This window comes from Festucalex cinctus, chromosome 1 (genome assembly GCF_051991245.1).
Source record: "Festucalex cinctus isolate MCC-2025b chromosome 1, RoL_Fcin_1.0, whole genome shotgun sequence".
Taxonomy (NCBI): Eukaryota; Metazoa; Chordata; class Actinopteri; order Syngnathiformes; family Syngnathidae; genus Festucalex; species Festucalex cinctus.
Genome location: NC_135411.1, coordinates 10073565 through 10087368, shown reverse-complemented (window position 1 = coordinate 10087368; position 13804 = coordinate 10073565). Strand labels below are relative to the sequence as shown.

General features: G+C 34.8%; 2 protein-coding genes across 3 annotated transcripts in view; one reads left to right on the top strand and one right to left on the bottom strand.

Moving 5' to 3' along the window:
* Positions 1–7164, bottom strand: part of LOC144014937 (MAM and LDL-receptor class A domain-containing protein 1) — a 30536-nt gene extending 23372 nt beyond the window's left edge. Inside the window, exon 1 of the mRNA XM_077515235.1 lies at positions 7103–7164. The gene's annotated coding sequence lies outside the window, so the exon portion shown is untranslated. The remainder of the gene's footprint in view (positions 1–7102) is intronic.
* A 6278-nt stretch (positions 7165–13442) lies between these two features.
* The window catches only part of ephb1 (EPH receptor B1), a 298219-nt gene continuing 297857 nt past the window's right edge, over positions 13443–13804 (top strand). For both annotated transcript variants that reach the window (XM_077515222.1, XM_077515216.1), the window contains exon 1: positions 13443–13755. In XM_077515222.1, coding sequence (XP_077371348.1) covers positions 13695–13755 — 61 coding nt within the window. In that variant the 5' untranslated portion in view covers positions 13443–13694. The remainder of the gene's footprint in view (positions 13756–13804) is intronic.

The window sequence follows — 13804 nt, the reverse complement described above, 5'->3', positions numbered from 1 at the left end:
TTCTGTTAGTTTTGATTAGTTTTAGTTATTAATAAATGCTTCGTTTTAGTTTAGTTTTAGTTAGTTTCAGTATTAGTTTTAGTGTTTTTTGTTTATTTGTTTTTGTTAAAAATGTGTATGACTCTTGCGTAAGATGAAAAAAAAAACATCATGGCAGCGAAGGTGCTTTTCTATTGGCTGTTGCTAGATGATGTCACTTCTGTGTGACACTTTCAATTCAAACGTCCTTATTCCGGTTTATATAAAAATAAATCGACTAGAAATCACATTTAAAATCATCCCCAAAGGCTCATGCATTAAATTAATTACCAAAGACGAAAACAAAGGACATTTTTGCTGTAACTATAGTTAGTTTTAGTTAGTTTTGTAAACATAAAATGCAGTTTCAGTTAATTTTCTTTTTTTTTTTTTTAAAGCATTTTCGTTTTTATTTTATTTTGTGAACAAAACTGTTTTTTTTATATTTGATTTTTTTCGTTACTTTTAATTAACTAACTAAAGTAACATTTGGCCTTGGTGGCAAACATCTCAAATGGCGTCTGGCATAACTCTTTGGGCAGAAACAGTTTGTGACAGTTGGATGTTCTAATTCTGTATTAACTGAGGTAATTTCTGGTGTGCCTCAAGGGACTGTACTCTGCCCTAATAATTTTTGCTGAGCTACTTTTATTAATAATGATTTCAATTTGTTCGTGCAATATATTTGTGTCAAGCTTTTTTTTGTTTGTTTGTTTTTTTGCCGATGATGCTAAATTTTACAGTTATTTTCATTCTTATGATGTGATTTGGATGCAGTTTATCAGTGGTCCAGCAGCAAGCACCTGGAAATAGCAGCTTGTTGTGCATTATGAGTATGTGAATCCAAAATTTGATTTTGTGACTGGATAGATTTTTCTTAACATGTAAAGTTTTCTCATTATTTTTCGACTGCAGTATAGCAAATAAATGAAAGTTAAACTTTTTCTTTTGCTAATTTAAACATTCATAATTGATTTTTTTTTTTTTTTTTTTTTTTTTTGTGACATTATATAAAGTTTTTGTTTGACCTGGACTAGAATTTGCAACAGGTATGGTCCCTTTATTTAAAACAAGACATTGAATTAATCAAGACTGTCATATAATGAACTTTAAATTAAACCAACCTTCGTCTTTCTGTCCGTAACTTATCATAGTTTGTTCTGATCATGGTGTTTGAAGTTGGGATTAAGGAACCGGACCAGGGCCCACCTCAGTGCCTGTTGGTCAATTGACTTATTTTGCTTTATATATATATATGAGTTATAGACCCAAATAAAAGTCCGCGATAGAGTGAATCCACAATAAATGAACCACGAAGTAGCAAGAGACCATCAAAATATAATCCTCCCGATAATGACTGTACAGTATACACAGTAATCAATCTACAGTATATATTTAATGACATGCCACTAAATCCATAAACCTGTAGCTGTTCTCACACATCCTGCATGTCTCAAGCAAACACAAAGGTCATTTGTTATCAACCTCGCCCATTAAAAGGCGGGAGAGCTTGCAACAAAAGGTTCACGTTGTCTTTGTGCAACATAAATGTCCTAATATGTTAACTGTGACCTCGTTTGTTTGTTTTATGATTTTTGCGTGTGCAATCGTCACTTTGTTGCGGGCAACACTAAAACGCAAGGGGCAAATGCTATGTCAGAAATAATATGAATTGATTAATATTGCAATCGTGGAATACGAGTTGAGCAGCAAAATCCAGCGGCCATCTTGCCACTTGCTGTCGACTGAATATGACATCACAGTTGCTCGGGGCTCAGATAACGACCAATCATGGAGTCAGCCTCAGAAAACAGGTGGGAAAAAAAAGTGTTTCTGTGCAGACATCAGCCTCGATGGGCTTTTGAGAATTTGCTTCAGCTCTTTGCAGCGTGCTGGACACTCCCGTGTTCCAAAGGCGTTTCCTTTTAGATATGCCCGGCAGTTTGGGGGCTGAACAACGTCAAACTATTGGCACCACAAGTGGATTTGGTTTTCATATGTCTAATCTCTAGGCCAACACAGTCAGTGATAGCCTCTTTCCTGCTTTAGTGTCAGGCCAAGGTCACATTTGATAGATAACAACATGCAGCAGGTAGTGAACTGTCCCTCATGTCGTAGCTTTAGTGCTCTGATTGTTTTTTTTTCTCTCCTCACGTTATGTTCTAGTAGTCCTTCGGATGTGGGACTTTAACAAGCACAATTTATCTCACACTGCTCCTATTTAATATTTTATTGTAGGGTCAAGGTCATCATAGTTTAAAAAAAGGGGGGAAAAAAAATCATTTTTTTTTTTTTTCAAACTATTTTTCCATGGAAGTAATTGTGTGTGGGTTTTTCAAATGCAGTTTATAGGACATGCAGGAAATTACAGAATTGTAGCATAACCAAATGTGATTGCAGAAACATCTGTCATGGCTTTGGTAAGGTCTTCCAACAGCAGGGTTATTGTAGTTTTGGAATTTTCTTTTTCGTTAGTTTTGATGTCTACGAAGCCTCTAAGGTGACATGGTAGAAAAAAAACAAAAAACTTTGCTTTTTGCGAGGGAACGCAAAGATGTTTTGCGAGGGAAAAAAATAATAATAAAATAAAATCAATAAATAATAATGCATTCAAACTGATCACCAACATTAACTCGGGAGCACAATATTAAAAAAGAAAAAAAAAAAAACTTTAATCTGCAAAACAAAAATAAAAATTTGTGATTTTTTTTTTTTTTTTTTTTGCTGTGCAAAGCGCACATGCTCAGTGCAAACAAAACCCCTACACCACCGAGCGAATGCTCCCTGCGCACACTCTGCCAATAATGAGAGCGCCACTGCCCCCTAATGTAGTGGAGGTGCAATTGCACTTTATTCTAGGACAGTAAAAAAAATAAAATAAATAAAAAAATAAAAAAATAAAAAAGCATGTTCCCCGAGGTCAAACGTGCCCCCCTTGATGGTGCCTCCCTGGGGGGGGGCCCGCCCCACTAGCCCCACTATTTGAGAAGCACTGCCTTAGGGGGGTCCGTAGATGTCGTTTTGAGTTTGTTTGTTTTTTAATTAGTTTTCAGGGTGGTTCTGTTAGTTTTTATTAGTTTTAGTTATTTAATAAAGGCTTAGTTTTAGGTGTTTTTTTTTAGCGTGTTACTTGTGTGCAGTATTTAGAAAAAAAAAACATGGTAAAATGAAATTTCTTAGCTAGTGTTGCATTTCGTTTGAGTTAAATGAATAAAGCAAGCGAGCTGAGCCATTGGAGCCAAAAGTCAAGCAGGCAAATTTGTCGTCTAGGACGGATGTCATCTGAAGGTGCTTTTCTATTGGCTGTTGCTAGATGACATCGCTTCTGTTTGACACACTTTGTCCTTATTCCAGTTAATGTCAAAATAAATCTATTTAAAATCATCCCCAAAGGCTCGTGCATTTAAATTACCAGGCATCAGTTAATTTGTTCTTGATGGTCTGAAGTCTACAGAACATCACATGCAACCTTTTTTTTTTTTTTACCTTCACCTTTTTAATTATGATGCGTTAAATTTCAATGTTACAACTGCACCATAACCTCAGGACTTTTCCCTCTCAATTTGAATCCATTGCCAAAAATTCAGAGCATTAATACTCAAGCCCTGAGGTCTGTTTGAAGGATGAATAACTTCTGCCACCCAATGGTGTTTTTACATTTGGAATGTGCACATGGGCGTCATAGCGCACTGTTCACCACAAGGTGGCACTCTGTCTCCTTCTGAAAATATCCTCAATGCTTTTATCGTTCATCACCGTCAGGTGGCAGCTTATTTTTTAAAGCTACAATAGTTTCTGCCCACTGATGGAAATTCAATTCAAATGGAATAATTGGGCAAACATAATTATTTCGATTCTGGGAAAAAAAACATATACAAGGAATGGAGAATGGAGAGTACTTTTTGAACATGGATTTTCTGTGGCTGTTAGTTTCAATGGGCCATTCATGCTCCAGAAATTGAGGAAACGAATATGAATTTGAATGAATAAATGAATGGACATTTATTCGGTTCATTGGCAAGACAAATTAAAAATTCAACATGGACAAAAACAAATTCCATACATTGATATAAAACCGAAAGCGTGTACGCAGAAGAAGCTTTTCATTTCTGTGCCAACCACTCTAGCACTTCAAAATAAAAAATAAAAAATCATTAATTCAATAATTGTACATTTTATAAAACACCAAATTAAAACCGAACCAGTTCAGATTTATTGTTAAATTGTCCATCTCTGACCGAGTGAAAATCGGACTGCACTGCACTTTCAAATCCTGGCGACTAGATGGCGCTGTCGCCTCAGCAAAAGTTCACATCAAGACTTGCAGGTATTTGTGTCACGGTGGTCCTATACAGTTTTGACTTATATATATATATATATATATATATATATATATATATATATATATATATATATATATATATATATATATATATATATATATATTTAATTGTAAGCTAGTGGACATTTGGGCTTCACATTTAGATGTAGATACATTTTGAGATTTAATTCATTCATATGGAATTTTGCTTATATGACACTACAATAAATGATTACTTGTTATAGTTATTTACTTGACATTATTGAATGCATTTTAGTTGAAATAATGCTGCATTCGAGGATGGTCGGAAGTCGGACATATCCTAGTTGGTTTTTCCCAGTTTCGACCTGAAAGCATTCGAGGCGAAAGTAAACAAATGGCTGAGAGCGATAAACTTTTTTTTTATTTTGGTCCTCAAACTCATTTTGACCTCCAGCAAACTTACATTTTTGTAATGTTGCTTCATTTATTGTTTCAATCTCATTTCATAAGCATTCCATACATTTAAATAGTTCACTGTATAATTTCATGCAGGGAGGTAGCGGCGTACTGTCACGTACGTGACGTCACGTGAAGTTAGGTCGAATGTTTATGAATGATGAAAGCTATCTAGTTTCATATGAAGTAAATTGTGTTTTACCATTCACGGTATGTGGTCGCCATTGTAGAGTGACGTCACTTGTAGTCCTTCTGGGAGGTTCCTTTTTTCTTCCGACTTCGCAAGTGGAATTTCCGAGTTCCGAGTTGCCTTACAGCGTACACACTTCCTGGTTTGAAATCGGGAAAAGCCCGGCATTAAACTGCATACAGCCATTCAAATTAAATTATTTTAATCAAATAAATGTGTAAGAAATTATATATTTTATATATGTTTTAAATTGATGTTCAAATCAACATCACCTTTGAAATAATCAGTTAGTGCTTTACTAATGTATTTGTTAAATAATAAATATAAATTAATCATTTTATTATTTTTTTTATCTAGGTCATCAATTAACAACAAAAACAACACACAGTGGAAATAAAAACTGTGCACACCCCTGTTAAAATACTGGATTCTTGTGATGTAAAATAATTGGACCAATATAAAGCCTGTCACAAATTTGTAAAATGACAAAATCAACTGTTTTCAAGTGCTTTCCAAATCGACCAATCGCATTCATTCTCATGTTAAACAGAGGTCAAGTGCCTCTGATTAACTCCAAATAATGTAGTTGTTCTAGTAGGTTTTTCCTGCCATTTTTGTTGCTTTCTAGCAGCAGCCTGAGCTGAGTAGTTTTTATAGGACTTTTTTTTTACTTTTTTTTTTTTTTTTTTTTAAATTCTTATTCCTCCTTCCACCAGTATCACCTTTCTGCACACACCCCTGTGCATACTGGACAGGTTATCCATCAAGCCCTCAATGAGCCGAGGATCTGGGAGTGCGGCCCCTAAATGAAAAATCATTGAGTGAGAACCGATGAGGTAAAATGACTTGCATAAGACAGAAGGAGGCCACACAAAAAGAGAGAGAAAGCATTCACTCATATTCCAATGTATTGTTTTATGTCATGCGAAAAGGTGTGTTAAGACCAAAAAGTTTTATTGACTGTAACTGGCCCTGAGCACGTAGCTAGCATACAAACCCCCCAAAATGCCATCCAAAAGGATGTTTGTGCTGTGTAGACTGTAGAGTGCACTGAATGTAAAGTTAATGTTTAGGCCGACGAAGAGTAACGTGTAAGAATAAAAAAAAATCGATTCGGCAATATATCGTGATACTACAGCTCGCAATTCTCGAATCGATTCAATGGGCAGCCGAAACGATTTTTAAACATCAATTTTTGATGGAAAAAAAAAAATTCAACAAAATGTCTTACTTAGGGTTAGGATTCACACCTTAAGCATAGAAGAATGTTATGGTAATGGAGCAGTAAGCCTTAATATTTTATTTCAATTATTTCAAGTCTCTTCTTTCATCAGGAAAAAAAAAAAAAGTACGTTTCTATCTGTTTCCGTTTTGCAGCAATTAGCATTAGAACAGAGCTAAGTTTCATCAGTTTTCACAAATCTATTTAAAATTGTAAGTAATTGAGCTTTTTTTCTAGATGGCCCTGGTTGATCTCCTTTGCTCTGCTGCCACCTGCTGGCCGTTTGTGTAATAACTACCATTTCTGTAACCGTTCTTTGCAGTTGAGAGGCTGCATCAAAGCCTTCTGTATGCTCTAGCATAAAAAAACAAAACAAAAAAACGTATAAATAGGTCTTTGGGACACTTAAAAAGTTAAAAAAAAAACGTATTTACACGTTATTGGGAGCTAATTAGTTATAAAATGTTAAATGTATGACTGCTCTTATATATATGTATGACTGCTCATATATATATATATATATATATATATATATGTATGACTAATTATTCTGTCTTCACTAGTGAACAGCGAACAGCTTTTCCAATGAAGACTAGGAAGCCTCTTGCTGTTTTGGCAATTTACTGGATGAAACTGTAAAACTATAACATACAAAAAATAAAAGTACATTACAATTATATTATTTAAAGTCTGAAACAATATAGAGTTGCATCATTTACTAAATGTAGCTGCAAATCCTACAAAACGGAATCGTTAATAGCTGTTAGCATAATGCTAGTTTACATGGGTGCTACCATCGAAATGCTATGCTAACTAGCACCTAGTAACATATCACATTAAACCTTAAAACAATTTAAACGTCCGATTCAATAACACATTGCAGGCCAACACTCCTCAGAAAAAATATACTTACAGACAGATATTTATGGAGCCAAAATTAAACTCTATAAGCTTCAACACTGGATTAGCCGCGTAGCCGTGTAGGAGCTTTGCTAGTAGAATGCACTACGGTAGCTCTCGAGGGTCAAAAAAAATACAAAGGCGCAAACATCACCCTCTCCACCAGAGGGCAGTACACTAATAATGATACAAGAACGATATTATATGGCTTCAGTGAAAACAAAGCAAAATATCAATTCTAAAAGGGTCATCTGTAAAGTGCATTGTTTGTTAGAACTTGGCGACAGTCATCAACATGAACAAACTTGGTAATAAAAAACAAAAACAGAATTCAACTCACGATACGATACGTAACGCGATACATATGTATCCCGATACTTGATCTTCAAGACAATACGTATCATGATAGATTACATTAATTTTCTTGCATGTCATATGTATACTTAAAGGATATGTTTGTTATGCTTTGTTATACCACCTAGTGGCAAAATGTGCACGCACTGCAGAGCAAGGAGCAGCTTTCACAGACACACCGGGAAACTTTATTCATAGGCATGAGCCGATATGAGTAAAAATATCAAAGTATTAAAATTACAGCTCTAAAATGTGCTTAATTGAAATATTTGGGGAAATAAAAACAGCATTTTTTTCCCATGTAACACATTCTATTTGTTTTTTAAACAAAATATACAAAAATTGGTACATTAAGAAACGTGCCATGTTAAGTTTATAAGTAAATAAATGTTGATATTCTTCCTCTGCTTTCATTTTTCTTAGCAAGACACAGTGTCCAATCACCGGTGAGCTATTTTTGCATTAATTGAAGGCAATTAACTTCAAAGACGCTGCTGGTTTTTATTTTTTAGGTACAATGCAAGCTGCAAAGGCAAACGTGAACTGCCTGTTTAAACTTAACGAGCAATATCGATTCTGACGCCTGCGTATCGATACGTTTATTGTAATGAGGCCCGCAACGATATATTGCCGTATCGATTTTTTGAGCACACCCCTACCACGCCGAGGGTGGATGAACACAAATACAGCATCTAATCACACTCGAGTCGCACAATTCCCATTTTTAATAAGTTTCCTTGTCATTTTGTTTGGAATCTGTCCCGGAAGAAATGAAAACAGAGCTGTGCGCACGATTGCTATTGAGCTCAAGCGGCCGCGTGCGGCTTTTGAGTGGGAGACAAACGTACTGTACATTTGTCTGTGTTGTGCACGACGAGCATGCGGGAGAGGAAGCCGGGCTATTGTTCTTACCTTCCGCATACTCTTCCTTCCTCTTCGCCCCCCCGAGGTGAGGACAGCAAACAGGAACAGATTGCTGTTGGTGATGACACGGGGGATGTCATGATGACTACTGCTTTCGGACAAAAGAAGGCCAGATGGCTGTTAGGGGGCAATGTCAAAAAACAGCTCAAAAGGGGCCAAGCTGTGATCTGTCATGTTGCACAGTGAAAAAATATCGTCACTATACAGTACACCAGGGGTGGGAAGTTACAAAGTGCACTATACAAACTGTTGGGTCAAAAAAGAACCCAATATGGGTCAAATAATGATTAAGCCACAACACATCTTTGTGGGTTATTAGTTTAATTCTAAATTGGGTCAAATCAAATTAATAAAACAAAAGGCAAACCAATTTTGGGGAGGTTATTTTGTGGGTTATTCATTTGATTCAACTTTTTGGGTGAATTAAACCCAATTGAACTTAGTCAAATATGATCACAACCAACTTTTTGAGCTATTTAACTATTGAAAATTTATTTAACTATTGAAAATTTTTAAATTGTTGTTTTGTATAATTCTGCCCTTTAATATGATTTGTAATATAATAATGCTGTGTTGTACGTAGCTGGTACTTCATATGTTTTTTGTATCTAATTTGTAGCTGTTATGCAATTTTTATTTTATGACTACAGATGGAAACTAGCATTGTTGTAAATCTGGTGCAGCCATCTTTTTCATGTTACTGCACACTGTCCTTTCAATAAACTAAACTCAAACTCAAAAGTTGACACAAAATAAAATTAATAGCCCACAAAGCGATCCAGTTTTGGGGGGTTGTTTGTGGGTTATTCATTTCAATTGGGCCAAAAATGATCCCAACCAACTTTTTGAGCTATTCTGAAAAAAAAAAAAAAAAAAAAAGTTGGGTCAACTTAAAAAATAATTAATTAAAATGAATTAAACAACCTAATTTCAGGAGTTGTTTGTGGGTTATTCATTTCAATTGGGCCAAAAATGATCCCAACCAACTTTTTGAGCTATCCATCCATCCATTTTCTTGACCACTTATTCCTCACAAGGGTCGCGGGGGCTGCTGGCGCCTATCTCAGCTGGCTCTGGGCAGTAGGCGGGGGACACCCTGGACTGGTTGCCAACCAATCGCAGGGCACTTTTTGAGCTATTTAACTGAAAAAAAAAAAAAAAAAAAAAAAGTTGGGTCAACTTAAAAAATAATTAATTAAAATTAATTAAACAACCTAATTTCAGGAGTTGTTTGTGGGTTATTCATTTCAATTGGGCCAAAAATGATCCCAATCAACTTTTTGAGCTATTTAACTGAAAAAACAACAAAAACAAACAGTTGGGTCAACTTAAAAAATAATTAATTAAAATGAATTAAACAACCTAATTTCAGGAGTTGTTTGTGGGTTATTCATTTCAATTGGGCCAAAAATGATCCCAACCAACTTTTTGAGCTATTTAACTGAAAAAAAAAAAAAAAAGTTGGGTCAACTTAAAAAATAATTAATTAAAATGAATTAAACAACCTAATTTCAGGAGTTGTTTGTGGGTTATTCATTTCAATTGGGCCAAAAATGATCCCAACCAACTTTTTGAGCTATTTAACTGAAAAAAAAAAAAAAAAAAAAAAAGTTGGGTCAACTTAAAAAATAATTAATTAAAATTAATTAAACAACCTAATTTCAGGAGTTGTTTGTGGGTTATTCATTTCAATTGGGCCAAAAATGATCCCAACCAACTTTTTGAGCTATTTAACTGAAAAAAAAACAAAAACAAACAGTTGGGTCAACTTAAAAAATAATTAATTAAAATGAATTAAACAACCTAATTTCAGGAGTTGTTTGTGGGTTATTCATTTCAATTGGGCCAAAAATGATCCCAACCAACTTTTTGAGCTATTTAACTGAAAAAAAAAAAAAAAAGTTGGGTCAACTTAAAAAATAATTAATTAAAATGAATTAAACAACCTAATTTCAGGAGTTGTTTGTGGGTTATTCATTTCAATTGGGCCAAAAATGATCCCAACCAACTTTTTGAGCTATTTAACTGAAAAAAAAAAAAAAAAAAGTTGGGTCAACTTAAAAAATAATTAATTAAAATGAATTAAACAACCTAATTTCAGGAGTTGTTTGTGGGTTATTCATTTCAATTGGGCCAAAAATGATCCCAACCAACTTTTTGAGCTATTTAACTGAAAAAAAAAAAAAAAAAAAAAAAAAAAAAAAGTTGGGTCAACTTAAAAAATAATTAATTAAAATTCATTAAACAACCTAATTTCGGGAGTTGTTTGTGGGTTATTCATTTCAATTGGGCCAAAAATGATCCCAACCAACTTTTTGAGCTATTTAACTGAAAAGAAAAAAAAAAAAAAGTTGGGTCAACTTAAAAAATAATTAATTAAAATTAATTAAACAACCTAATTTCAGGAGTTGTTTGTGGGTTATTCATTTCAATTGGGCCAAAAATGATCCCAACCAACTTTTTGAGCTATTTAACTGGAAAAAAAACAAAACAAGTTGGGTCAACTTAAAAAATAATTAATTAACATTAATTAAACAACCTAATTTCAGGAGTTGTTTGTTGGCTATTTATTTGACCCAATTTTTTGGGTTAATTGAACAACCCAAACAGTTGGGTCGGTCCCTTTGTGACCCAATTTTGGTTATTTTTGACACAACTGTTTTTGAAGTGTGTACTTAATAGGGATGTTCGATAACACTTCTTTCAGACTGATGTGAACTACAGATACTTCTAGTGCTTTTGATATAAAATTCAACACAATGACATTAAAAACATTATATACTTTTCAGTGCAGTGCTTTTTTTTTTTTAATCTTCGGTGTTGTATTTCACTTTTAATTACAGCACAATACATTTCTGATGTAACCTTTAAGAACTCTATAAGGCAAACGTATCATATTAAATACAAGACATTTTGAGCCCTCGATTTCACGAGTATAATCATTTCCCCCCCCCCCATTAAAACCCTGACGGTTATGATCTGACACATGCATTTCGCGGATAGTCCATTAGGGGGCAGTATCACCCAGCTGATGGCTTTTCTGGTGACCTTGCAATATCGCACCAGTTAAGAAAGGAGAGACACTTAAACTTATTGTGGGAAATGTTCCTTCTGATTTTTGGAAATACAAATATCTTTGATATGTCTGTTGATTTTATATATATATATATATATATATATATATATATATATATATATATATATATATATATATATATATATATATTAAATCATTTAAAACACTGTGACAGAATGTATCAAATATGACACAAATCAAAAGTAATAAAGTAATATGTGGAAGTTGATTTTTTTTTTCTTTTTTTTTTTTACAAAGAATCAGACAGGGGGGAAGTCAATTATATAAATACACCAATTGCAGAGTTGTGAATGCATTATAAAAAAAAAAAAAAAAAAAAAAAAAAAAAAAAAAAAAGAGTCAAAAAGGGGTGAAGGGGTGGAAATAATGAGCAGTGGCGGTTTCATATCATTTGGGGGAGCAGTTTCATTTACCAAAGCTGTTAATGTGGGAACAAGTGAAATTTATGCAGGCCGACTTCATAATGGGAAATGTGTCAAACAAGTTGGAAACCAAGGGTGAACATATTATACAGTCATTGTGAAATGTAAATAAATATTACACAAAAAGTGTCATACTTCTTTCACCCACTCCATCATCACAAACGTCAACATAATTAATAACAATAATCTCACACACTCAAGGTGTTCTGGGTGCTCAGGACCTCCTATGTGGCGTTTGCATGTTCAGTCTGTGTTTGTGTGCCTTCTTCCTGGTTCTCCTATCTAGTATTGACCAGACGAAAGTGTTGAAAGTGACTTGCTGTCTTTGATGTTGCAATGTTGATGGTTGAACAAACATGCTGTTGTTGTGGTCTCCTTAAAAGTGACCATTTCGGAGGTACACGCTTTTAGCCCGACACCAGTGATATGGATATAGGATTAAATGTTTGCGTCAACTTTTTCCATTTCTCTAATATGTTTTGGGAGGCCTTTGGTGGCTCGCTGAATAACATCTTTGATATCAAAATTTCACGTCTATAGTGTATATTAAAGTATAATGAAGTATTACTTGTGCATTTACATTTCAATTGGATTAGTCTACTTTTCTGTTGCATTTAAGTTAACTCCACTTTATTTCACATTCGTAACACATTCGCAACACAGCCCCAGCTGTAACAAAGCTATGTACACAAAACACATAATAATAATAATAATAATAATAATAATAATAATAATAATAATAATAATAATAATAATAATAATAATAATGTAACGTGAGGGTTCGTTGGTGGTGAATGGACTAATCTTCAGAAAATGAGAAAGCAGGATGGAGACGGATTTCTTCTGTAACAACGCTGTTTACTTGTCACACATGTAACGACAGACACCACACTTCCTGAACACTCGTCAGCTGACCAACCCTAACCAATCAGGAGCTAGCTAACTTAAGTAAACGCAAGTAAATGAAAATAACAGATTCACCACGTCAATTTAACTACTTGTACATAAAAAAAATACCAAAATATATAAATATGTAAATAATAATTCTAGAAACATAAATGTATTAGTAAATATCTATTTGAACAAATTAACTTAAATCTTACTCCTGTCTGAATCTTACATAAATAATAATAAACGTTTTTCTCTATTTAAAATATACTATAGCTCGCTTGAAATGGCACTTTGCAGACAGAAGCAGCAGTTTTATTCTCTCTTTTTGTCTATAAGAAAAGCCTAAAATGTTTCTGTATTTGAATGTTTGTCATTATAGTGGTACTAGTGGAGTCAAGTATTTTTTAGGTAGTAAAAGATTGTGAAGCATTAAGTTACAAATACTAACAAGTAGTACATGTAATAGCAAAAAGTGTCCATCAGGGGGTGCTACTTCCTTTCAGTTCAACGGTAAACGGCTTCGAGCGGGTCGAAGAAGTTTGGTGTTTTGACAGCGCTCGGGGGTGGGCGGAGCCGTACTCCGGATTGGCCCGCGAGTTCCGCTCGCCGCTGCTGATTGGCTACAGAGCCTTCACGCTGCCTTCTGAGCAGGCAATGTCGGCTCTCCCCTCGCCTCCCCGCGTGTCCGTCCCTTCCATCCACTTTTCCCTCACTCGCAGCCGGCTGCCTGCTCCACCTGAAACACTTCCACACGGCGCCCTTGTGACACACTTTTGTTGACTACGCCTTGAAATGTGACTCCCGACACGATCTGCTGGAGTACCCGCTGCCGATAAGCGAAGGATTCCTTGAACACCTGCGGGCGTGTTGGCAATTTGGGTTGGACAAGCTGTGGAGAAAGCCCCAAACATTCTGCCATGAGAGTGGATTTGTTTGCGCTCTTTGGCGTGATGGTCATCACTTGTTCAGCAATGGAAGGTAACAACAAAAATCACAAACCAAACATACTTTTGTTGTGTGTGCGAAG